Below are 27069 nucleotides of genomic sequence, written 5' to 3' on the forward strand. Positions count from 1 at the left end.
ATCCACAATTTTAGCATGTTCCTCTTGCTATTTATTTACTATCACTGTGAGATACTTCAGTGACGTGTTTTCTTTCATTCAGTTTCACACATGATCCATTAAATCAATTAGACACTTGAAAGTTTTCTAATAGACTGTCATATTCAAAATGGATTTTTATGAAACATGGATGAGAGTGAATCAGTCTTCATGGAATTTGTTAGCCTATATCTGTTTACTGTTCTGCATTTTTCTGAATATTTTAAGAATGAAATAAGATTGTGTAATGAATAAGGTCTTTAAGAGAAGCAACAGCACAACTGTAACAGTAAATCATAGGCTAATTATATCATACAGAGGCTCATTTTAGCACATCCGTTCATTGTTCTGAGCAGCAACATAGTGTGTGATCCAAGTATTCTGTCACATGTATGCATATAAGAGCTTTCAGAATGAATGTCGAGAGAACTTTCTAAACTGCTAAATGTGAAACTGAAAAGAGTCGTTTTATTATTTTACCTTGATTTAACTCAGTGAGAGTTCATTGGTTTAGAAATAAGTTTGGCATAGCAAACCTTATTAAAAATTATATTGATTGATCTATTCTGCATCATAATTGTGCCATGCACTTGTTAGAGAACTCCTCTCATTTTAAGTTTACACTGGGTATAGTTTGTGCTAGAGGTCGACCGAGAGCGGATTTTGCCAAAACTGATAACTAAGGTGGTGGGAAAGGCCGATAGCCGATTAATCGGCCCATAGTTTTTAAAGACCAATTTATAGAATGTTCAAACATTTTCTTAAGGCTTTCCTTACTACAGCGAGCACAGACATAGACACTACAAGAGTCCAAAATAAAAAAAATCGCAGATGTAGTTTATTCTTTAAAATAATTTAAAAAAAAGAATATTCGGTGCATAATATAGGACATTTAACTAAAACCCGAAACACACCAGAGACTCTTATTTTGGCTCCATTACAATGCTCTATATTTAAGTATTTACCAACCTTTTATAGCCTACATATTCACCAGATGTGTTTTGCATATAAACCCATCACAAGACATGAAGTTGGAGACACAATGTCTGTGCTGACGGGGACATGCGTTCCCATGTAATCACATTTCTCTTCAATTTAGAACACTTGATAATCTAATCAAAATATGCAGTGGAGTGAGGATAAAAATATGGATTCATAGTTTCCATCCACTTTTTGTGCTATTTTGTTATCGACAAAGTGAAAATGCGTAAAAAAAAAAATGTTTGGGAAATTTGCCGTCTTCTGCCTGTTTCCATTCAAATGGCCTTTTATCGATAAAAATGGTGTGCGTGATGACGTCATGCCTAAAAAAACACTTTGTCGCACAAGTTTTGGTTTATCACAAAATAAATCTGCCCTTAAGCCGTTTCCATACAGAAATGTGTTTATCGCTAATTGTGTACCTTTCGCCTCTCAGATGTCCCTAATTACCCCCCAAAGTCTTTGTAAAATGGGGAGAGTATTGAGACAATTCATTGAAATTAGACAGCTTACTGTCATTTTAATTTCACAAATAAATGCAATCAGAAGATGAGGAATTGCAATCAAAAGGAACAGTTGTTCTTCTGATAGGACTGTAATATTGGTCCTGATGTTGCACCTATCGCAGGTTGCCACCGGTTCCGACCCGAAAGCGAATCGTCATGGCCCTGTTCAAGCTGGCAAACTGCACCAAGTAGTGGGGGAAACTTTCAGTCTTAGTATAAAGACCATACATCGATGTGTATATGATGTGTGCACAGCTATTAAAGAAACACTGATGCGGTGTAATATCAGGGTTTACATATGATACATTCCTGATATTCAATATGCTATTTTGAACAATCATCTAATCTAAAGCATCGCCATCACAACTGCATTATGTCCCGTATATTTGTCCAGCAACTTTTAACGACCAACTGAACTTGATTATCATCTAAAATTAATTTTAGCGTCATAATGCAATTTACATTTTCTGAAGAAGCTCAGCAAATGCGATCCGAGGTAAAGAGGGTTAGATTTAAAATATTTAAATGTTTTATAATGTTCAAAATCTTGTTTTCTGAAAGTGAACTCATTGGGCAAATAGTTCTGATAGTTTATAGTCTTGAAGTGTAGAAAATGTCATTCAGCCGACTTTATTCATCTACAGAACAGGGTATAGCTAATTTAAGTTTGTGTAAAGAAAAGGCATATATATGCCTAAAAATATAATTATTTTCATTTGGTAATTAATTATTTTATTTAATGCTTCATTAATTTGGTAATTTATTTAGCCTAATTTAATACGGAGAATTTTGCCGGCATTTTTTCAAAAGTATGAACAATAATTTTATATAATTGGGTTATATGTTAGTGTTCCAGAAAAGCACACTGATGCTTTTCTTCTAGTATTGTGTATTTATTTTTAATTTAAAACATCTTTGTGCACAGAAATTATGTTTTTTGTATTGTGGGCTTATTCCATGACTGCCGTCTATTATTCTGAATGGTGTGGAAAAGCAACTTTAATAAATAAACGGATGTCTACCGCGATTAAATTAATCACAAACAGTGGCCATTCATTTGTTCTCCTTGCACTTGTCGATGACCGGTGCATGATACGAAATATTTGTGCTGGCACTCCTGGAAGTGTCATGACGCAGATGTGTTTGCAGCATCGGATCTGTGCAGGTATGCCGTTAAGATCAATCAATAATCACGTACAATAAATTGGCTTTCAAGGACGTATACCTTGTCGTCATGATTAACACAGGCTAATGATTGGGTAAATTCTGTCGTGTGACACTACATTTTTGCATTAATGCCAATTTTCTCAACAAAAAAGTGTTTCTAAACCATTTTTTCAAGGCATTTGGAGTATCGACATAGAGTTTATGCGCTAGAGTTAAACGGAAAAATATTGTCGACACTTGTGAACATTTCCATCAGCTTTATTTTGATGCGCTAAAACTTTTCCCGCACAAAAAATCCTTGCATGGAAACATAGTTAATGATGAAAGATACAGCAAATCCCCATATGATTGTTTTTATTTTTAATGCTGATTTACCGTAGAATCCTTCAGGATAGTTAAATAATTAAAACGATTGGCAAATATCTGCGTATATTTTTGCCGATAACCGATAGTTCCAAAAAGCCAATATCTGTGCCAATTAATCGGTAAAACCGATATATCTTTCTAATTACCTCTAGTTTGTGCCACTATTGCTCTCCGCAGGGAATGTGCAGCTCCAGTAGCAATGAGAAACATGCCTGCTATTGTGAGATACCATAGGGATCGCCATACAAACATGGTGACTGTAACCATGCTTTCCAGAAACCTCATGTATGTTTGTATGTTAAAGGACATTGTGAGAGTCTATGACTATGTTATTAAAGGCAGGTGTGTGTTATATATGTACAGACAGATAATAAATGTACCATTTGCACAATGTCATAATAATGCATACATTTTCAGACTAGTTCAGCGAACACCGTTCAGTACCTTAAACACTGTATTTCATTTGACCACAAATGAACTTTTACCATTGATATACGTTTGACATTTTTATTGGTGTTTACAGAAACAAACAACCACATTCTTTAAAAAATAATGCATTTTGTTTACACATTATATACATCTCTGTACATCAGGATATTTTCTCTTTTGCACAGCAAAGATTAAACATGTCTGTATAAACATTCATAGGAAAATAATGTTATGCACATAAATAATAACGTAATACTTGTCTGAATTTCACCCTAGTGCAAAATCAAAAACATACAAACGGAACATAAAAGGAAAGCTTTGTAACACATTCAGTAGATTTAGACAGTTCTTCCATAAGAATGAAAGAGAGAAAGGGAAATGAGTTACATATATATTTAGGACTGTTGTGTTTCTTATTTAAAAGCATTTCCTTGAGGTAAACAAGATCTTTCCTAAAACCTCTTTCAGAGACTTTAAGCGTCTTATTGCAGCTCTGGTGGATTAAATAATCTACTCCATGGCCTTCATGCCATCCTAGACAGCATTTTGGGGTTTTCCTAATCAGTGAGCTGCCTAACTATGAAGGGTGCTGTCTGGGTAAGCAGCAGTCTGCCTTTGAATCCAAGTGTCCGGCTACATGAAACGAGTTTATTAAAGGCAAGTCAGCCGACCTCCTGCATTTTTCCATCCAGTATGCCATTGGGGACACACACAGGCTCTTGGTTGCTGTCTATGGAGGACTCGCTGCCAGTGCTCTCCCCGGACAGCAGGCGAGTCACCCTCAGGTCAGCCTTCAGCGTCTGCACGTCGTTCCCGATACTCATGCAGCCCAAATCGTTGATAATCTGGCACAGTTGTTGTTGCTGCTTGCCGTTGGCCACGCAGTCGTCGTCCGTGTCCAGAATATCCTCGCACTCGAAGTGCGTCGCTTTCTCCTCCTCTTCCTCTCCGACCGAGTCCTCCGTGATGGAGCCCAGTTTGGGTGCGCTCCTGCTGCGCTCCACCGGCGGCTTGTAGCAGCACTGTCCGTTGAGCAGCTTCCTCAGGGGCACCAGAGGGATCGTCTGCTCCCCGATCAGCTGCTGCTGCTGGTGCCTGGCGTCGTCCCTTCTCTTGAGCCGCTTGAACTCCGCCAGAGCTGTCGCCGAGGTCTGGTACAGGAGCAGCGCCATGGCCTTCGCCTTCTCCGGCTTGGACACCAGCACGGCGTGGCAGCGCAGCATCACCGCCTTGTGCTTCATCTCGTGCCGGTAGACCCAGGCGAAGATCTTGGGGAGCCGCGGGTCTGCGACGCAGTATGTGATTCGGTGCAATAAATACAAATGTCCCGGTCGCTTTGCCTTCTCGTCCACGTGCACCATCCGGATACCGTGCGAGCTGATGGTGAGTTTCATCTTGGTGCCGTTCTTGCCCATCTCGCTCTTGCCCCAGATCTTGCTGACGGCCACGTCCGTGCATCCCTCCCCCTTGGACTGGATGGTGGTGGCGTTGCCCAGGTACAGGACCGTGTACGTGGGGTCCTCGCTGGTGATTCTCACCTTTTTCCTCTTGGATTTGAACATGCTGCCGACTCGGTTGAGCGCGCTCTCCGGGCAGGATTTGGCGAACGAAGTGAGCGCCGAGTAGTTGAGACTGACGGCATAACCCTTCTGCTTGGACGGCAGCTTCTCTTCCTCTATCAGCTCAAACTTGTTCTTCTTCCAAGGCAACATAATGGTCGCGTTGAAGAAATCGCGGCTATTAAATATACACTATGACATCTAAATTCTACACCGAAACAGTTTGTAGTCATCTATCAGCTTGTTTAAGACAACTTTAAGGATGCTAAGTTAATAATTTCCGACGCGTCTCAAAACAACACTGGACTGTCCAGGTGTTCAGCAGTGACTTATATACCGGACTGAACCAACTCAACCTCTCAGAGGGGGAGTCCAGAATGTACCAAGAAGGGCTCAGGTTAGCTTGTTTTAATTTTTTTGAGCAGTATATTGATGTCTTTCTCGTTTCTTTACCTTACAGTCATCATTATTTAAATAATTACTGTATATTAATATCTTCTTTAATTATTATTATGTAGGTAAGTTTGGGGAAGCATAGAGTTGTAAAGGGTTATAAGGAAATCTTAAAGGAATATTCCGGGTTCAATACAAGTTAATCTCAATTGACAGCATTTGTGTCAATGTTGATTACCAAAAAAACATTATTTCGACTCGTCCCTCCTTTTCTTTAAAAAAGCACAAATGTGTGTTCCAGTGAGACACTTACAATGGAAGTCAATGGGGTCAATCTGTAAACATTAAAATACTCACTGTTTCAAAAGAATAGACACAAGACATAAACAATATGTGTGTTAACATGATTTTACTGTAATAAAATCACTTACTAACTTAGTTGCTATAACGCTGTAAACCCTAAAACAACTGTGAAAACGACGATTGAAGTGACAATTTAAACTTTAAAGCTAATAAATACACAAGATTTAACATAAGAATTAATGTAAGTGCTTTTATAAAATTATAAGCTTCACATTTCTGCCTTTTTAAATCCTCCAAAAATTGGCCCAATTGACTTCCATTAAGTGCCTCACTGTAACCTTTAGCTTTATTTATTCATTTATTTATTTATTTACAAAAAGGCAACACGAAATTATTTTTTTATGTTAATAAACATTATGCTACAAATGCTCCCGGTTTAAATAACTTGCATCAAAGTCTCATTTAGCAAGTCAGTCCACTCAATGGCTTTTTGTGGAAAGCTCTGGGCAGCTATTTTCAATGGAGACAAGCGGCATAACAGTGTAGCTTCTATCTACTTGAATGGGGAAAGACAGACATCTTCAAAATGGTTGGTCAAGATTAGACCAAAGAACATATTTCAAATCAGCAGTAAAGTCTGATAACAATGGTATCGTAAATTATGCTAATTTACCTCAGATTACGCTAAAACATTATATTTTTCAGGCTGATCCAGCTAATGCGCATGCGCGTTTTCGAGTTGATTGACAGGCTATGTCTGTATCTAAAAGGTGATTGGCTCTTTTAACTGTAAGGCGGGACTTGCTTTTCTAAATCTGCCATTTTGGGCGTTCCAATTTCTCCCTGTCATTATAATACAAGTGCTCCGTCTCGGGCTAAACAGTCTTTGCTTGTATTGAACCCGGAATATTCCTTTAAACTTGTAATGTGCTGTCCTCTACTGGTGAGTGACATGCCAACAATGTAAGAGAAGCTGAGAGATGACACGAAGTGCGGGAATGAGAACAGTGCATAGAGATGGATGAATTAAAACTTTTATCTGGTTATTATTAAATTAAGGGAAATACAACTGTCACAGTCAGATTTCCGAAAACCTGTATGGCTTAATTTGCCTTGTGAATAAATGTGAATAAATAAATAAATAAATTCTGATTTTTATTTTTATTTGGCGGGGAATTGTCTGTCAATATTTGTTTAGAGATTTTCTACCATAATGAAATCTTAACGATCAACTAGTGTGTTACGACAGTAAGTCACCGTTTGCGGTTACCATACAAATGAACGGAGAGAGCGGTAAACTGACACCTACCTGTCGCAAATGTTTTCGTGTTTATCGTTGTAAATATTGTTTAGTGTAAAACACTGAAGATTAATTAACAGGCGGTCAGTTCATTAAGTGATGAGATGTTTCCTCACAAAAGCAGTTTATTCAGCACACTGATGCATCTCTATGCATTACTATGCTAACCTTTACAACTCAAACTCTCAAATGCAGTACATTGTAAACGTATTCATTATTCTTGGGAAATGCTTTATACATAAATGCAAATGTCTTCGTAAGAATCCTCTACTCTATTTTTTGGCGGATTATGATTCTTATGTGACGTCTGTGAGGGTCATAAAAAAACAAAAAAATATTTGAAATGTCAAAAATAACTTTTAAAGTGTCACCTCATATAACTTTCTGGCTTTTTATTTTATTTTATTTTATTTGCCTTTGATGTTCTGTACTTACTGTTACAATTTCATGCATGTAGTTTATTTATTTATTTATTTATTTATTTTTTGCATTAATAAAAATTAAAATAAAATAACTTGTAGACTCAACCAGAGCTCTTTTATAAACAGTCTACAAGTTTAGCCTAAAAAAGCATAACGCGGCAGTCCACGATCAGTACACTGGTGAGGAGACAAGAGGCCGTTTGGTTTGTAATGGATGTCTATGTTGGAGATGCTCATTACGCTGAATAAACTGCTTTTATGAGGAAACAGCCAATCTTTTAATGAACTCACCGCCTGTTCACTAATTGTCAACATATTTTACACTAAACAATCCATTTGGAATTAACTGTATATGAGTATACAACGATAAAATTGCTGTTTTAAAAGAGCAGACTCGTAAAATCTTGCGACAGGTAGTTGTTGGTTTACGGCTCTCCACATTCATTTGTATGGTAACCGCAAACGGCGACTTACTGTCGTAACACGCTAGTTGACCGTTACGCTCTCAGCGGAGTTTTTAAATATTAAATAGAGGATCTCTGGCTCAACGATGTAGAAGAGTTCCTCTGAGCATGCTCAAATCCGGAACTATTCTAAGTGCAGTCTTTGATATTTCCTCGGACATATTTTAGCGAGACACACTGGAACAAACCAAAAGAGTGGCGACGATTGATGTTTTTTGGCTGTATTATCAGTTATCAGTCAGTTTCAGATATGTTTAAAAATATAAGCATATGTGCTCCATAGACACTTATCACAACAGTTATAATCGAGAGTTTTGTTGCAGTGACAAACAGGTTCTTCACAATGGATTCTTCCGTGCGACTTCCTTCCTCTGCCACAATAAACACGTGACACAAGTCGATCAACAGCACATGAAACTCTTTTCTGTGACTCTATAACCGTGTCAACACATCAGATATGGGAAAGAAGAAGGGCTCAGGGTTAGGAAGATCTTTAATAAAGGAGAGATTAAACGCTGGACGCGGATACAGGAGGAATGACACATGGGTAGAAGTGTTTTTCATCTCATATAGAGTGTTTTATCAGAACATTGTAGAATGAGGTGCATAACTTGTCTTATTCACTATTTAAAAATATAAGTGCTCTGGAGAGCAAAAAATGTACACATTACCAGACTCATTCCTTATTATTATTATTATTATTATATGCATCTTTGAAATAAAACAAATGTAAGTTTGTGAATTATGTATTGACATCCTGAGATGTTTTTTTTTTTTTTTTTTTTTTTTGGATCAGTTTCAGCTGGATCCAGTGGATGTAAATGAAGTGATCTGTATATTAATGATCTTATGTGTTTTAGCTCCACACCAGTGAGCTGAATGATGGTTATGACTGGGGTCGACTCAATCTGCAGTCTGTCACTGAGCAGAGCTCTATGGACGACTTTCTGGCCACGGCTGAACTTGCTGGAACAGAATTTATTGCAGGTAGATCTTGATGTCATGATCATCCTCTGAGGATTATTTCTGGGGCTCATTTCTACTGTAAGATCATGTCTGTGTATTGTAACAATAGTGCGTGTTATTGTTTTTGCAGAGAAGATGAACATACAGTTTGTCCCAGCTGAAACGAGGACTGGATTGCTTTCCGCTGAGGAGTCCAAACGGATGAAGAAACTTCATGAGGATAACAAACAGCTCCTACGAATCCCCCGAAGGCATGTTACTGTGCAATCACATGTAAAAACAGGAAACTTTACTAAATTTGTTTTTGCCTAATATTTGCTCTACACCGAAAAACATAATACTGTTCGTACAGACTGACTCGTTCCCTCAATTCAGAGTAATAGCGTCTCCAGAACTACTGTAATTAAGTTCACTTAACTTGGTGTTCATATAAAATGAACTGTTTAAGTTGAGGTAACTAGTAGACTTAACTCGGCTTTGCTATTTAAATGTTGTTGTGAATGGACTATAATTTAGGTTGTACAGTAACACAACTGAAATAATGAAGATTATAACTGATTCAGTCATTAAATAAATGTATTTCTGCACAGAAATGCTTAGACACCTGTACACATGCATGAACTGTACGGAGCACATGCCCTCACAAAACATTTACTATGGTTTTACTACAGTAACCATATTTTAACCTTAATATTTGATGTAAAACCATAGAAATCATACAGGAAAACGAAAACTGGTAAGTTTTATGTTTTATGTATGTGTGTGTGTGTGTGTGTGTGTGTGTATGTATACACAGTTGTGCTCAAAAGTTTGCACACCCTGGCAGAAATTGTGAAATTTTGGCATTGATTTTGAAAATATGACTGATCATGCAAAAAAACTGTGTTTTATTTAAGGATAGTGATCATATGAAGCCATTTATTATCACATAGTTGTTTGGCTCCTTAATGATACAGAAATCACCCAAATGACCCTGATCAAAAGTTTACATACCCTTGAATGTTTGGTCTTGTTACAGACACACAAGCTGACACACACAGGTTTAAATGGCAATTAAAGGTTAATTTCCCACACCTGTGGCTTTTTAAATTGCAATTAGTGTCTGTGTATAAATAGTCAATGAGTTTGTTAGCTCTCACGTGGATGCACTGAGCAGGCTAGATACTGAGCCATGGGGAGCAGAAAAGAACTGTCAGAAGACCTGCGTAACAAGGTAATGGAACTTTATAAAGATGGAAAAGGATATAAAAAGATATCCAAAGCCTTGAAAATGCCAGTCAGTACTGTTCAATCACTTATTAAGAAGTGGAAAATTCGGGGATCTCTTGATACCAAGCCAAGGTCAGGTAGACCAAGAAAGATTTCAGCCACAACTGCCAGAAGAATTGTTCAGGATACAAAGAAAACCCCACAGGTAACCTCAGGAGAAATACAGTGTGGTTGTTTCAAGGAGCAAAATACTTGTTGACCCCTCTCCAAACATAGCACTTATGGTTGTGATCATAAACCTCTATTTTGGTCTCGTCACTCCAAATTACAGTGTGCCAGAAGCTGTGAGGCGTGTCAAGGTGTTGTCGGGCATATTGTCGTATTGTGCTCCTTGAAACAACCACACCGTCTTTTTCCAGAGCAGCCTGTATTTCTCCTGAGGTTACCTGTGGGTTTTTCTTTGTATCCTGAACAATTCTTCTGGCAGTTGTGGCTGAAATCTTTCTTGGTCTACCTGACCTTGGCTTGGTATCAAGAGATCCCTGAATTTTCCACTTCTTAATAAGTGATTGAACAGTACTGACTGGCATTTTCAAGGCTTTGGATATCTTTTTATATCCTTTTCCATCTTTATAAAGTTCCATTACCTTGTTACGCAGGTCTTTTGACAGTTCTTTTCTGTTCCCCATGGCTCAGTATCTAACCTGCTCAGTGCATCCACGTGAGAGCTAACAAACTCATTGACTATTTATACACAGACACTAATTGCAATTTAAAAAGCCGCAGGTGTGGGAAATTAACCTTTAATTGCCATTTAAACCTGTGTGTGTCACCTTGTGTGTCTGTAACAAGGCCAAACATTCAAGGGTGTGTAAACTTTTGAGCACAACTGTGTGTGTGTGTGTATGTATGTATATTGTGTAATATGTCTACTGTTGTTTTCTGAGGGTGGCCACACTAAATTCCATTGTTTTGTATACAATGACAATAAAGTGTCTTATGTAATCACAAGATTAAACATGGTTAGCCTTCAACAGTCATGGTTACTACAATATTACTATAGTAAAACCATGTTTTCTGCAGAGTAAAAAAGGAACTATCATGGTTACTACTGTAGTAAAGCCACGTTTAACTACCGTAACCATAATTAAACTATAATATTTGTAAAGTAAAACCATAATAACCACAAAATTAGTCATTTTATTACCATAGTTTTCATTTTCCTGTATTATTATTATGGTTTCACTGCGAATATCATGGTTTAAAATATGGTTTCTGTAGTAAAACCATGGTAAATGTATTGCGAGGGCTCGCAAAACTATTTCAGAAAAACAAAATTCCCGCCCTGTCCTCTAAGGGGCTCCGTAGAACTGGAATAGTGTTAACAGGGTCCAACTTGACCAAAGGAGACACAGATCACTCTAATGGTGAAATCACACCAAACAACTACTGTATTTGCAACAAAACAACATAAATAATACTACAAAATAGATATACCTCTACAAATTCTTAATAACAACTATTTAAGTGCTCACATATGTTCCTTTTGTCCAAGGAAATATAATCAGGGTTCCCACACATCATGAAAAATCTGGAAAACCTGGAATTTTGCAATGCAATGAAAAATACCTAAATGTCCTGGAAAATATTTGAGTATAATAAAACTGTTTGACTGTCGCTAACAAGGTTTTGGTAGTGATCGGGACTCGGGATAGGTGTCAAATACACATTTTAATCGTTTTGTCACTGTCTGCGGCTGCGCGTTGTGAAATATCATCAACCGTTGACTGTCATGAACGATGCTCTGTCAGGTACATCCCCTGCTCATCTGATTAGGGTTACACCAGCTGTGCGTAAGGTCTCACTTAACTTTAAGGGCTTAGTTTGGGACTTGTTAGTTTGTATCTTAGTCAGTGCTTAATTTAGTTGCCCCACCAGCTCCCAACGCGATATGAATTAATATGCAATAATTCAAAGATCCGCTTATACCGCGGTTACCGCGGCCCTATGATTTCCGCGATGCGAAGCACAGAATCCAGTCATAAAAATGGCATTAGCTACAGTATAGAACACGGAATGACACGGAGTTTGACATATTTGGGATGAAAATTCACGTTTGAATGCACAATTAATCAAATAAAAATTGCGATATATTCCTGTGTGATTATTAAACCACAAAAAGCTGCGATTTTATCGTAAATCTATATAACCTGCGTGTGCTGCACACTTCAAAATGAATGTGTGAAGCAGAGCGTTCTGAAGCTCACAGCACATACAGATTATATATATATTTATTTAATCAAATCACAGCTTTTTAGGGTTTAATAATCACAGGGGGCCATGTAGCGAACTGCTTATCCAGAGGTGGGAAACTACCGTCAAAAACACAGAAATGCCAAAATAAAAGCTCATTTTAAATGGACATGAAATGGGAATATATATATATATATATTACTGTTTAGTAATGTAATGTTTACTGTTATTAAATAGTGATCATAATAATGTATTAAAGCAATTTCTCATTTGTGATGTTCTGTAGGTGCAGCATTTCATTTGACAAAAATATATTTTCAGCATTTCAGTAGATAAAAAATAACGCAATGTTATGTTGAAAAATTAAAATAATTCTGTTTTCATTTGATTAAAGTTTTATTGAATTAATTTGTTTAGACACTATATATTTAAATACAATTAAACTGTTGAACACGAAAAAAACAAAACAATCCAATAACCTCAATATACATCATGATCTCTCGTGTGTTTTTGTATAAATATTACACCCGTTGCGCACATAAAATGTCCTGGAAAATTGTGCCATGGAAAGAGTGGGAACCCTGATAATTTAATAAAGTGTAAGGCATTATGAGTGTTCCCCATAGCCTCAGTATTGTACTCCGTAGTTTGAATTATTAACACTTAAAATCTTCAAGGAACAGATATTTGAGTTATGAGCACAAAACTTGACATTTCGAGTACAACTTGATTATTCCAGTAATGACAACATTAGGGTATAGAGTGATAGGGCACAGCAGTCCTGTAAGTCATGGAATAATTGCTGTTCTTCTGTTTGATCAACACAGGCCTCCTTGGGATGCGCACACGAGTCCTGATGTCCTACAGCAAGCCGAGAGGGACAGTTTCCTCGTATGGAGAAGAGAACTGGCTCGGTGAATGTTGTAGAGCTTCAGTGTAGATGAATGGCCAATCATATTCTCTTACCGATTGCCAACAATCAAACTTTCTGTTGTAGGTTGGAGGAGGAGCAGAAGTTCATTCTTACCCCCTTTGAGAGGAATCTGGATTTCTGGAGGCAGCTGTGGCGAGTTATTGAGAGGAGGTAACAAATGGTTTGCGTCTTTTCTGTTGTGGCCCTTTTTTTAATAAACGACATTGTGATATGACAGTTCATTGAGGTTCTGTTTTTCTCAGTGATGTCGTGGTTCAAATCGTCGATGCCAGAAACCCGCTGCTCTTTCGCAGTCCAGATCTGGTAAGAAATTGAGACATTTTCTCAAAATATGTAAACTCCAAACCATGCTTCCTCTTCCTATCTTCCTGCACACTTCAACTCTCGTCTCCATCAGGAGAATTATGTGCAAGAAGTCTCTGCTCATAAAGTAAACATGCTTCTGCTGAACAAAGCGGACCTGCTCACTAGAGAACAGAGGCGAGATTGGGCCCGATACTTCCAGAAGGAGGGCATCAGAGCAGTGTTCTGGTCCGCTTTGGCCGAGGCACAGCGACTTGAGGCAGAGGAGAAGGTAAGACACGGACCTGGGCTGCAATTAATGCCATTTCATTGTTTGTGTTCAGAGAAAGTACTTTACAAGGGTTATATCATGTGACAACATTTGAATGCTTAAATTAAAATCACGTTTCTCCAAAAAGCTACATCTGAGTCAAATGATGGAGCGTGTCACATTTTGTGCATTAGACCCCGACCGATACCGATTCTAGAGAGGGGAAATCCACCGATTACCGTTATGGTGACCGATATAGTTAATTTTTGAGCTGGAATGAAAACAGACCTTTTCTATGTGGATTATGCACCGATTGTGCACCGATATGACTATGCAAAGGTACTCGGAAAGCTGCTTTCTTAAACAAATATTTTTATCAAAGAACATTTGACATTTATTATTATAAATTGTCAACAAATTCTAGAAACGAACACTGAGAAAATAAAGAATAAATAAAAATACAATAAATAGGTTAATAAACATCAGTACCATTTAGTATCAGTCAAATGCTGACCATTAAAATAAAGAATAAATAAAAATCAGTACTGTATGTTTAGTATCAGTCAAATACTGACCATTAAAATAAAGAATAAATAAAATAATTAAAATAAAATAAAAATCAGTACTGTATGTTTAGTATCAGTCAAATACTGACCATTAAAATAAAGAATAATTAAAATAAAATAAAAATCAGTACTGTATGTTTAGTATCAGTCAAATACTGACCATTAAAATAAAGAATAAATAAAATAATTAAAATAAAAATCAGTACTGTGTTTAGTATCAGTAAAATGCTGACCATTAAAATAAAGAATAAATAAAACTAAAATAAATAGCTAAATAAACATCAGGGGCCGGTTGCACCAGCTATACATACGTTACAACTTAGCCTAGTTGTGGCGTAAATGGGCACTAAGTCACAATTTACGCTCTGCTAAATATTTGAACATTGCACCATTAAATTTATGTAGGACGTAACCCTACATATAAACTAAATATATACGGCAGCCTCTGACCAGGAGTAACTGATGGGATAAAAAAGCAGACTCAATTAATGACATCAATGTGCTCATGTAAAAGTAAAAGATGGACTTTATTTACTTTCCAGCATTGTGTCTCACCAACTAGGCAACAGCGAAGTGTGAAATCAACACTCAGCAGACACAATCCACCACCGCACCGTTGTCTGCTGAGCTGCAAAAAGATGCTCTGATGTTTACCTTTCAATCATTACTGACTGCACTGACAAACTATAGCTGGCTAACAGCAAACAGATGTGATAAACATGAGTGACATGATTGACAGGGTTAATGTTATATTAGTTATATAAAATGATAGGGTAATTTTTTATTAACTTTCCAGTATGTATTTCACAAACTAGTTAGCAATTTAACGAGAAGAGATCGCTTAAATCCACACCGTTTAACTCCGCCCTGTCTGCAGAACCACCGTCAGTTCAGCTCTATAAACAATGCAGTTGGAGCACGCTCTGCTGGACAAACTACGCTATGACACCAATCTAAAGCATTGTTTTCTGCATTATATGTTCTGAAAAAAAGTTTTCATATCGGTAAAATATACACCGATACCGATATATCGGTGAAAGGTTAATATCGGCGGACCGATATATCGGTTGGGCACTATTGTGCATATGTAGCTGTAACCGGCGCTGTCCTGTGCTTGTACTCTGCGTTGGTACACACGTAGATAATGAGACGAGATACCACAATATGTAAGAATTAACTTTACATTCGAATGCTTTTTATTCAAGTAATTGAAGATGAATTTTAATATCTGCTACATAGCTAATAGTAAAACTGTACATATTAAACACAGTCTATATGAAATTTGAAACAAAATGCAACTATGTTTGCGATAGCTGGAGAATATGTATCTAATATTCAAATGGGTTAAAAAAGTGAATGAATTTTTGTAGTTTTTGCACATCCTGTTAATTAGCACCACTCATACAGATCGAACGAAGATATTTGCCAGCTTTTTTAAACAATGTGATAAAGCAAAAAGTGGCATGACGGCACATATAATTCGGTTTGGTCTAGTTCAAGGAAAAGCTTGTTAGTAGTGTTAATAACGCAGGGTCATTTGTACAAAAACAAATGGATGTTTATGTTAGATTTTTGGAGTGACGTCCAGTCGAGGTACCTTGGGTATAGTATGAACATAAGTAATGAACTTTAATAAATACTGTAGATGTTTGATTGTAGATTGTAGTCTTCCACAAGCTTCTCACAATAAGTTGCTGGAATTTTGTCCCATTCCTCCAGACAGAACTGGTGTAACTGAGTCAGGTTTGTAGGCCTCCTTGCTCGCACATGCTTTTTCAGTTCTGCCCACAAATGTTCTATCGGATTGAGGTCAGGGCTTTGGGATGACCACTCCAACACCTTGACTTTGTTGTCCTTAAGCCATTTTGCCACAACTTTGGAGGTATGCTTGGGGTCATTGTCCATTTGGAAGACCTATTTGTGACCGAGCTTTAACTTTCTGGCTGATGTCTTGAGATGTTGCTTCAATATATCCACATAATTTTCCTTCCTCATGATGCCATCTATTTGGGAAGTGCACCAGTCCCTCCTGCAGCAAAGCACCCCCATTACATGATGCTGCCACCTCCATGCTTCACGGTTGGGATGGTGTTCTTCGGCTTGCAAGCCTCACCCTTTTTCCTCCAAACATAATGATGGTCATTATGGCCAAACAGTTCATTTATTGTTTCATCAGACCAGAGGGCATTTCTCCAGAAAGTAAGATCTTTGTCCCCATGTGCAGTGGAGGAGCTAGGGGGTGGCCAGGGGTGGCCGTGGCCACCATGGACCGAAGCCTGGCCACCCCACTCGCAACTGCCTCTTTGGTCATTTTTTTTGTCTCGGGCACAATTTAGTTTTTAGAGGTGGAACTGTCTCTGTACAACCGCAACACACAGGAGTCTTAACGTGCACACACCAAGGTTGCCGCACCTCTCTGTCCCAGGTGTCACTGTATCACCGCCTGGCTCCACCACTGCCCATGTGCACTTGCAAACTGTAGTCTGGCTTTTTTATGGCGGTTTTGGAGCAGTGGCTTCTTCCTTGCTGAGCAGCCTTTCAGGTTATGTCGCTATAGGACTCGTTTTACTGTGGATATAGATACTTGTCTATCTGTTTCCTACAGCATCTTCACAAGGTCCTTTGCTGTTGTTCTGGGATTGATTTGCACTTTTCACACAAAACTACGTTCATCTCTAGGAGACAGAATGCGTCTCCTTCCTGAGCGGTAGGATGGCTGTGTGGTCCCATGGTGTTTATACTTGCGTACTATTGTTTGTACAGATGAACATGGTACCTTCATGTGTTTGGTAATTGCTCCCAAGTATGAACCAGACTTGTGGAGGTCCACAGTTATTTTTCTGAGGTCTTGGCTGATTTCTTTTGATTTTCCCATGATATCAAGCAAAGAGGCACTGAGTTTGAAGGTAGGCCTTAAAATACATCCACAGGTACACCTCCAATTCAGTACACCTCCTATCAGAAGCTAATTGGCTAATTGCCTAAAGGCTTGACATCATTTTCTGGAATTTTCCAAGCTGCTTAAAGGCACAGTTAACTTAGTGTATGTAAACTTCTGACCCACTGGAATTGTGTTATAGTCAATTAAAAGTGAAACAATCTGTCTGTAAACAATTGTTGGAAAAATTACTCGTGTCATGCACAAAGTAGATGTCCTAAACGACTTGCCAAAACTATAGTTTGCTAATATGAAATCTGTGGAGTGGTTAAAAAATGAGTTTTAATGACTTCAAACTAAGTGTATGCAAACTTCTGACTTCAACTATTTGTGCATTAACCCCGATAGTGATTAAAGTGACATGCAGGTCTTAAATACTTTTGAAAAGGGTATTAAAAAGTATTAAATTCGATGTGCTGATACCTGCAGATACCCTGCTCACTGTACATTCCTAACGTTCTTATTTGCATATTTGCGGTGTCAATAGAGCGCAACAGTCTAGTTCCAGAAGTTAAAATATATCATGGACGAATTGATTTTTACCGATAACTTACAAACCTTTAAAGATAAACCTACCGTGAGCTCCGAGGCTCTTAATTGATGGTATATGCTTTTGTTGAACCCATCAGTGTTATTTCAACTGCATTGTTTAAAAGTCGTGTTTAATAGCTGAGTTCCTTGTGAGTAACTACACTACCCATGATCCTGAAGAGAAAGATACACCAATCAGAGAACTGCAGCCAAGAAAGCCTGCCAAACAAGCCGGGAAGTGACCGCCCACCAGTGTTATCCTTAACGAAAACTAAATGAAAGCATTTTCGTTAATCAAAAAAAAAAAAAAAAAAAAAACTGAAGTGATTGGATTAATTTTCCTGGCTTACAACTCTTTTATGAAATCCCTATGGAAAAAATGAATGGGGAAAATTAATCCGGAACCCAGACAGCAGCTCACATTCTATCAATGGAGCCGCACTTCTTTGGAAATGTTGCCAAGCAAAACCGTTCTGTTTTGTATTTTATCTTCTGAAACATACCACGAAAACACGCAAAAGGAAAACTGTCTCCTCATCACACAAGTTATCACATTAGCCATCATTGTTCAACATTTTAAAATTAAGATTCCCTCTGTCAAGTATTTGGTATCACTGTAAAGAGAACTTTTTAATTTTTTTAACGATATAGATTGATACATTCTGAGACTCTCTGCCTAAGAAACTTCTGAAAAATCACACACATATAGCCAAAAATTATTTTTTCTTATTTGACATTATATATCTCTGGGTGTAAATGAAGTGGCTCTGAAAAACTGCTTTTGTTTTGTTCCCAGTCATGTCAACTGTATCTGAGAAAAATGTAGTGTTGATACGACAAAGCAATCAAAAGTTAAAGCGTTCAAATATAATTGATCATAGTGTCCAAAAACATCTCCAAACAAATAAAACATAATAATTGTACATAAGAACTAATTACACATGCAAACACAACAATGACTAAAGGTTTGTATAGCATGCAGACATGATTTTAGTAATGAGATTTCACAGAATGAGTTTCATTCTGTGTCATTTGAGTCATCATTGAGTCTGTGTCATGTATTTGGCGCCATCTCCTGGTGGTCATATGTAACATTGTGCTTCATGTGGATTATCTAATGATCTATGCATCTGAGTATCTTGTGTGTGGACTCGTTTGAAAGACAATCACTTCCTCTAAGTAATGTTCTGTGATATGTTACGTTCCATTTATCGTTCGTGAAGTTGTATGCGAAAATGTGGCATATAAGCAACACCTTTTATGGTGCCCATGACCCTGTCGCCGGCTCACCAGTTGTCCTTCCTTGGATCACTTTTGGTAGGTACTAACCACTGCATACCGGGAACACCCCACAAGGCCTGCCGTTTTGGAGATACTCTGACCCAGTGGTCTAGCCATCACAGTTTGGCCCTTGTCAAAGTCGCTCAGATCCTTACGCTTGCCCATTTTTCTTGCTTCCAACACACGAAATTCAAGAACTGACTGTTCACTTGCTGCATAATATATCCCACCTCTTGACAGGTGCCATTGTAACGAGATAATCAATGTTATTCACTTCACCTGTCAGTGGTTTTAATGTTGTGGCTGATCAGTGTACTATTACTACAACACTCTGGACCCCACACACCCTGCCCACCCCCTCTTTGAACTGTTGCCCTATGGCCGGTGCTACAGAGCAACGAGCGCCAGGACATCCAGGCACAAGAACAGTTTTTACCCTCAGGCCATTTTCCACGTGAACAGTTAAACTGCCTGCAGGACTCCCCCATAGTGCAATCATGTAAATGCATATCTCATGTACATATGTAAATTCACATATTTAATTCAAAGCGCTTGTTCAGTTTTGGCCATAATGCCTGCATGCATTGTAAAGTAGAGCTCTAAGCTTTCAAACGATATCTATTTTGTGTTGGTCAAGACAGTATTCATTAATATTATGACAATAGTTTTCTTTTTCTTGCCGGCCCATCCAAGCTTAAATGATTAAAAAGATGATAACGCATGGTATGTGCAGTGTGAAAATAATAACAACATGATATAACCTCTGTAAGAATGACATTTCAAGTTTGAGAACAGAAGCTTCTACAGTAATGGAAAGGTTCTTCACCTAATTTTCATGTTTTCTTGTAAAGGGAGAAGTGGTTGACCAAGAAGGTGAAAGTGATACAGAACAGGAAGCAGCCACAGATTGTCATAGAGAAGAAAATGACACTGCTCGTGAGACGAGAGAAGAGAGTGAGCAGGATGAAGATAAAGGTTGTTTTGATGAGACAGACTGGCAGACGTGCTCTGAGGAATCTGGAGATGAAGATGATGCACAAACCACAAACCCCTCAGCTGCTTCATCGTTCTACAACTCCAGCCGTTTGTTACGCAAAGATGAACTGCTGGACGTGTTCAAATCGGCACACACTGGGCCCACTTGCAAAGATGGACAAATCACAGTTGGATTGGTGAGAACTGAAACATTTATTTCATTGTCTATTAGCTTCACTAAGACCTCTCATGTTTGGACTCTAAACCCTGTTTAAGGTGGGGTATCCGAATGTTGGGAAGAGCTCCACCATCAACACCATCCTGAGGAATAAGAAGGTCTCTGTTTCAGCTACACCTGGACACACAAAGCACTTTCAGGTGAGCTGTTTTGAAGTTAGGAAAATCAATGACATTATTTTCAATCTTTTCAATTATAGTGCATATTCTGTACCACATGTGCATGTCTATAAAATCTGTTTATCTTATGACATTTTTGAAGGTTTTTGTTCCTAAAACGTTCTTCCTTACGTCAACAATGCAATGCATTGCTTAAAACAGCACATAAAGAATGTGCTGCAGTGATATGAAATTATATAACTTTACTGTGGTCAATAAACCTGGAAGTACTTCATAGGTGTGCACTTATAGAAAATGAACCAACACCTTGGAATATCTGTCACCAGGTGAGTGGGTTCTTGGGGGTTTGTTGACTGTGTCCATGTGTTTCAGACTCTGTTTGTTGATCCTGCTCTCTGCTTGTGTGATTGTCCCGGACTGGTCATGCCTTCCTTCGTTTCCACCAAAGCGGAGATGATCTGCAGCGGGATTCTGCCCATCGATCAGATGAGAGATCATGTCCCAGCCATCTCTCTGATAACCTTTTTGAAACTGTTGATGATCATGACAATGGACCCTTTTCACACACTGATGACTCGTTTCCTCCCTATTTAGCGGCAAACTTTTTTATATTTGCAATTCAATTATTTAGTGTAAATTTAAAACAATACTTTATATTACTCTGGAAGTTATCCTGCTTTCATTTACTTCCGTGTTCCATGGTGCTCAAAGTCCCCGAGCGCGGTTAATTTGGTGTTTTGACGTATTTCCTACTGAAACAGGAAGTGGTGGCGGGGCATGTCAAATGATTCGTTCCATTTTTAAAAATGGTCAGTAGGCTTTAGTTTACAGCCACACTCACACACATACCCCTTTCCACCGTGTGCTGCTCATGTCCGAGCTGCTTACCGGGGAAACTTGAAAAGTGATCTCAATACTGGCCAGTTTTTCCACTGACTTTTAGAAGCAAACAATGATGTGACTGCATTAATCCATAACCAGCTCACAAACATATTGCGGTCTTTTTTTTACATCGAGGCTAGAGCTGTTTTGCAAGATGACAAACAAGCGAGTAAAAGATAATATATCCATGTTTTAATCACAATAATAAAGAACACTTACTGGTGCTGTACATCCATCCGGATGCACAAAAAACATAAACTCCAGCAACTTCTCTCGCGTCAGCTCTCACGTTGGCGCATCCCATTCAGAAGTGATCATACCTATGCCCTATTCCCTTCGAAGATAATTACCTTCCACTGTGAGACCTTCAGATGACTGAAGGTGATAACGGTCAGTCAGAAACTCACTTTTTAAGTGATTCTTATTGGAACAACCCTACAGCATTGATTGTGCTCCCTTCGAAGTGCCCTGCTAAGTCATGCGCCAGTTAGAACACATTCGGGCGTGCTGAACAGATGCAGGGGGAGGGGCTGTTTTGATTCTAGAAAGCATTTGATTGGACAAGGTTTCTGAACCTCTATGTGACGTCACGGGTGTTCCTGAGTCTTTTTAGCTGGAACAGAGAGACTGGAGGTTTTAAATGCTTATATCTTCTGAAAACAAATTTTGTCAACGTTTAGAATTACACTAGCATATAGATGATCTTAAAGTTAATAGATATGGACTAAAAGCAGCAAAACTATCATTTTGATTCCACGATGTCTTTAAATGATTTGTTTTGATTGGGACCAGGGTTGTAACAGTATGAGATTTTTATGGTTTAAAAAAAACAACAACAGCAACACTGTATCACAGTATTAAGGTGCTTTTCTAATATTAAAATGTATATTATTAAAATATTATTTTAAAACCGTGCTGTATACCGTGAAACTGTTACATCCCTACTTGTATCCCACATATGATTTGCCCTTAACCTGAATACGTATGTGAGACTATCCCTCGAGATGTGCTGGAGAGGACCTATGGTATCAACATCATCAGACCGAGAGAGGACGAGGACCCCGATCGACCACCTACCCACGAGGAGCTGCTCATGGCATATGGATGTTAGTTCTGTGATTGGCTCTGTGCTTTTTATGACACTGTTGAGACATTCAAACTATTGATTTATAATCAATAAATGTGTCTGTTTGTGCAGATATGAGAGGCTTCATGACCGCACACGGCCAGCCAGACCAATCCAGATCAGCCCGTTTTATTTTGAAAGACTATGTCAGCGTAAGTACCTCTTCATTAGTCACGACCAGCACGAGAAACGAGAGATGCTTACCGAATGATGGGCAATATATTCACATGTTCTCGTGTAAATGTCTGCAGGGCAAACTCCTGTACTGTCATCCTCCACCCCATATCAACCCGAAAGACTTCCAGCCTCAACACAGCAGGTTTACCAGGCGGACGGGAGGAACCAAACAGATCATCAGCTGTGATGGCAAACTGTCTAAAGTCAAACGCATTGAAAACACAGTGGATAAAAACTTCTTTGATCAAGTGAGATTCAGATGCAGTAATTATAGATTATAAAACAAGCACAGCTACTAAATGTAGGAATATGGTGACATATATACAGTTTAGCATTAAACAAAATAATCATAATCAATATTTGATCAATCAGAGAACTGTGTAATAATTTGAAGTAGCAAATTTAACCTGTTCAACTCTGTGGAACCGCTGGCGAGTCCAAAGGGGGGGTGCTACATCATGAAAAAAGTTTACGCTTAAAATGCTCAAGTCGCTGTATACACGAGTCAGACATATGTGGTATCGTTTGAAAGCTTAGAATCTGAACTTTTCAAAGATATCCATCATTTATGCTTTTATTTTACGTAAAATAACAAAATAAGGCCTTAAAACATCCACGTCCCAAATGAACCACATAGTGGTTATGTGGTAAAAATGTTAATATGAGTATGAAAGTCTTTAAAATAGCAAGTCATATATCAAATGAAAGCAGGAATGTGACTGTATAGTTTATATACATGTGGCCTTATAGCACAGTTCGAAAGATTTACAAAAAAATCACAAAGTGAAATGATTTCTGTAAGTCATCATATACAGATGTCTCATTTATGCTCCGATAACTGCTGCTGTAAGCCCCAAATAGCCAAAAACTTTATATCTGCTTTATCCTTAGAGAGTTTTCAAAAAAATGATCTGTTTTGAACTTGTCTGTGAGCTTGATTGGCTGAATAATCTAATATTATATCTTAGATGTCCAGAACAAAATATGCCATCCAGAAGGAAAAGCATGCAAAACAAATCATCAGAAAATTTTTTTTGATTATTAATGATAAAATGTTATACCATCGCAAAGGGGCGGATCTCATCTTTCTAATGACACCGTGATTAAACTTCTAGTCCACTCAGAGGCCGAGATATTCAGTGAAATAATGAGGGTGGCGCTTGAACTGAAAATTAGACTGAATGTCTATGGACGAGCACATCTGTGAGGGATAAAATGTGTTAGAGCGCCACCTGCATTTCAGATCTGTATATTGTGATGGAATGTGATAAGAAAAAACACTTTTTCTAGTGCTTTCTGCCATCTAGTGGAATAAAATGATTTGGCTATTTGGAGGGAGACGGGGTGAACAGAACCATAATTACATGCTTACAAAGTAAAATAAATACTATTCATCATTAGATTGCAAACATATGCAATATTATTTATGAATAACATGAAATTATGAAAAAAATGAGACAAATTTTTGGCAATTAGTCAGCAGTATGTGTGAATAGTGAGCTTTTCAATTTGAGTGTAAAAAATAGCTGGCGGCAGCCCAAAAATGCACCAGAGTTTAAGAGGTATAGTGTTTTATTTGACACATTTCTGATTCAGAAATCCTTTAAATCATACACTTGCTACACTTTTAATACTCTGTTATTTCTCATAGGAAAATGTCCGAGCTCTGACTAAGGGTGTGCAGACAGTGATGGGTTATAAGCCTGGAAGTGGCCCCGTCGGGCCTGAACAAGCGGGAACAGAACAGCATGTCGGAAAGCCCTGGAAAAAACACGGTAACCGAAACAAAAAGGAGAAAGTGAGAAGACTCAACAAACATCTGGATGCATGATCACATTTCTAACATGAGATTTAAACACCAAAATCTGATCAAAGATGTTTGGATTTAATATAATCTTTAATACAAAGACATTAGTTTTTATTCATCATGGCTCACACCTGAATGTGTGATTTATACATGCTGCTGGACATTCCTCTTTATTTAAAATGATCTTATTGATAACAGAACTGAATACTTTTGTCACCCTATTTTATCAATGTATGAGATAAAGGGATTAATTGGGATTAATTGTGGCTTTGCCAAAAACAAATGCTAATAAACCAAGTTAAGCATGTTTCTTACTGTTTTCATTTATTAGAATACATAAATATTTGGCAAAACTGACAATGATCCTCTAAGTTTAATGACAGTTTCTAAGTCTGATTCTGTGTGGATTGTAGTTTCTAACTCTCCAAGCGGTGTATGGATTTTCAATTAATGTTTGCCATAAAGTATCATTAATAATGAGTACCTGATGTCAGATTTTACGACATGTTATAGGCAGTTTTCTGATCACATCAGCAAAAATCCAGCAACTGGATGTTTTCTGTTTTTGGCACCATTCTGAGACTGTTGTGTGTGAAAATCCCAGAAATACTCAAACCAGCCCATCTGGCACCAACAATCATCCATCTAATCAGCCAATCGTGTGGCAGCAGTGCAGTGTATACAATCATGCAGATACATTTATGCATTTAGCAGACGCCTTTATGCGAAGCAACTTACAGTGCACTTATTACAGGGACAATGGAGCAACCTGGAGTTAAGTGTGTTGCTCAAGGACATAATGGTGATGGCTGTGGGGATCAAACCAGCAACCTTCTGCTTACCAGTTATGTGCTTTAGCCCACTATGCCAAAATATGATGTCAGTGATTTGAACTGTGGCATGATTGTTGGTGCCAGATGGGCTGGTTTTGAGTATTTCTGGGATTTTCACACACAACAGTCTCTAGAATTTACTCAGAATGGTGCCAAAAACAAAAAACGGAAATGTGTTGTAGTGAGAAGAATATAATCTCTGAATGTTATTCTGAGATGCGGGTTGGCGCTGATTTGGTGGCATGAGGGGGACCTACATAATATTAGGCAGGTGCTTTTAATGTTGTGGCTGATCGGTGTATATTGGGGACAGATTGCTGCCATCTGGTGCAAAAAAAAAAAAAAGAACAATTACATGACTTGAAAATCATGTCATGACAAAAATAACCAGTAGATGGCTGCAGAGTTCCACTAATTCATTCCTGTTAGTAACAAGATGAATTTGTGTGTGTGTGTTCTGCATTATGGCTGAATTCTTGATTTTATTTGACAAATTCCCAAAAAATTGCTCCGTGTTATAGTCTCGCCCATTCATTTCCTATGTTCGGTCAAATTTGACCACGAATGATTTGATTTCACCTTTTTTTGGTCATGCAGCTTAAACTCATCCATTCAGATGGCAAATCACTCTAAAGAAGCATGCCATTTTTATTAAACGAGTGCACGAGGGTTAATTTTGCGCCATTATGCGCCCTAGAGTGAACGACATTTGTGCCTCTGTTGGTTAGCATGTTGTAATTCTATAGATGTGCATGTCCTGGAGAAGGCGACTACATCTGCTCACAATTGTTTTTATTATTATTTTTTTTGTTTTTTTTTTGTTTTTTTTAGGAGAACAAAAAAAGACCATTTTGAATTTTCTTTTTTGTGTGTGTGCAACTTGTGTTGTCATTATGCTTAAATTAGCAAAAACATGCACTAGTTATTTTACTTACTGAGCAAGTGCGGACCTTTAGCACAGGTTGCAGTCTCTTGGTTCAAATATAGTACATTATTTTCTCCATACTCTAGTTAACACTTCCTGTAACTTGATCTTTCAGACTGTGTTCCTAGTCTGTTACAAATCCAGCCATAAGCGTCCCTCTGTTCGGTCTTTAGCCTCAGATACGGAGTCTTTACTCTTGACTCATCAGCCACGGGTCAGCTGTGCAAAAACAACATTGAACGCTGCTTAAAGGAGCGAGATGCATCTCTCCCAGGGGCACTGACATGGGACTCCATGTCAACATACAGCCAATGAGGATTTTGGTGTCTTTGTTTTTTCTCACCATGACATGTGAGACTTTAAACAACATTTCTCAAATTTTTGTAAGTATTATACATGCAGTTTTATAATCTTGATTACTGAGAGACCACATGGAATGTTTGTACTTTTAAAAATCCATTTGTCACAACGCAGGACCACTTGAAGGAAAAATTTAAGCAAAAATGACAATTCTGTCATGTGCATCTTTTTCCATACAATGAAAGCGAATGGTGACTGAGACGGTGGAGGTGGGCGAAAGATTAAGAATTAGTGACCAGTTGCAGCGCCTAAAATAAACACATTCCAAGTTATGTACGTTTATCCTAAAAGCATGATGTCAATGTTAAATGTCAACCTTTAGTTTGTAAAAAGTGTATGATCCTTTTGTAATGTATGGTGTGTTAACTGGTCTATAAGGAATGCTGAAACTGTTACTGAAGTGATATGGCCGTTACCTCTTCCAGGTGTGTTTTAAAGAGGTGAAGATCTCACGGGACGGCCCATTAGAGACTCTTCCTCTCAAGAGG

General features: G+C 38.1%; 2 protein-coding genes across 4 annotated transcripts in view; one reads left to right on the forward strand and one right to left on the reverse strand.

Annotated features, from left to right (window-relative positions):
* Positions 1-24770, forward strand: part of LOC127425906 (large subunit GTPase 1 homolog) — a 110223-nt gene extending 85453 nt beyond the window's left edge. The window contains exons 1-14 of one of the 3 annotated variants that reach the window (XM_051672212.1): positions 5291-5423; positions 8769-8895; positions 9005-9125; positions 13164-13250; positions 13334-13420; positions 13513-13573; positions 13668-13844; positions 19991-20311; positions 20391-20492; positions 20844-20987; positions 22336-22459; positions 22552-22631; positions 22731-22904; positions 24308-24770. In XM_051672212.1, the coding sequence (XP_051528172.1) occupies positions 8844-8895; positions 9005-9125; positions 13164-13250; positions 13334-13420; positions 13513-13573; positions 13668-13844; positions 19991-20311; positions 20391-20492; positions 20844-20987; positions 22336-22459; positions 22552-22631; positions 22731-22904; positions 24308-24487 (1710 nt within the window). In that variant the 5' untranslated portion in view covers positions 5291-5423; positions 8769-8843 and the 3' untranslated portion in view covers positions 24488-24770. Of the gene's footprint in view, positions 1-5290; positions 5424-8282; positions 8456-8768; positions 8896-9004; positions 9126-13163; positions 13251-13333; positions 13421-13512; positions 13574-13667; positions 13845-19990; positions 20312-20390; positions 20493-20843; positions 20988-22335; positions 22460-22551; positions 22632-22730; positions 22905-24307 lie in introns of those variants that run through there. The other 2 variants (XM_051672210.1, XM_051672211.1) reach the window with 2 other exon arrangements.
* On the reverse strand, positions 3532-5187 carry fam43a (family with sequence similarity 43 member A). Its single transcript, XM_051672237.1, has one exon. It carries the CDS (start codon positions 5177-5179, stop codon positions 4130-4132), a length of 1050 nt encoding a protein of 349 aa, XP_051528197.1. The 5' UTR covers positions 5180-5187; the 3' UTR covers positions 3532-4129.
* Positions 24771-27069: the final 2299 nt, after the last annotated feature.

The sequence above is a fragment of the Myxocyprinus asiaticus genome, chromosome 35 (assembly GCF_019703515.2).
Source record: "Myxocyprinus asiaticus isolate MX2 ecotype Aquarium Trade chromosome 35, UBuf_Myxa_2, whole genome shotgun sequence".
Lineage (NCBI taxonomy): Eukaryota > Metazoa > Chordata > Actinopteri > Cypriniformes > Catostomidae > Myxocyprinus > Myxocyprinus asiaticus.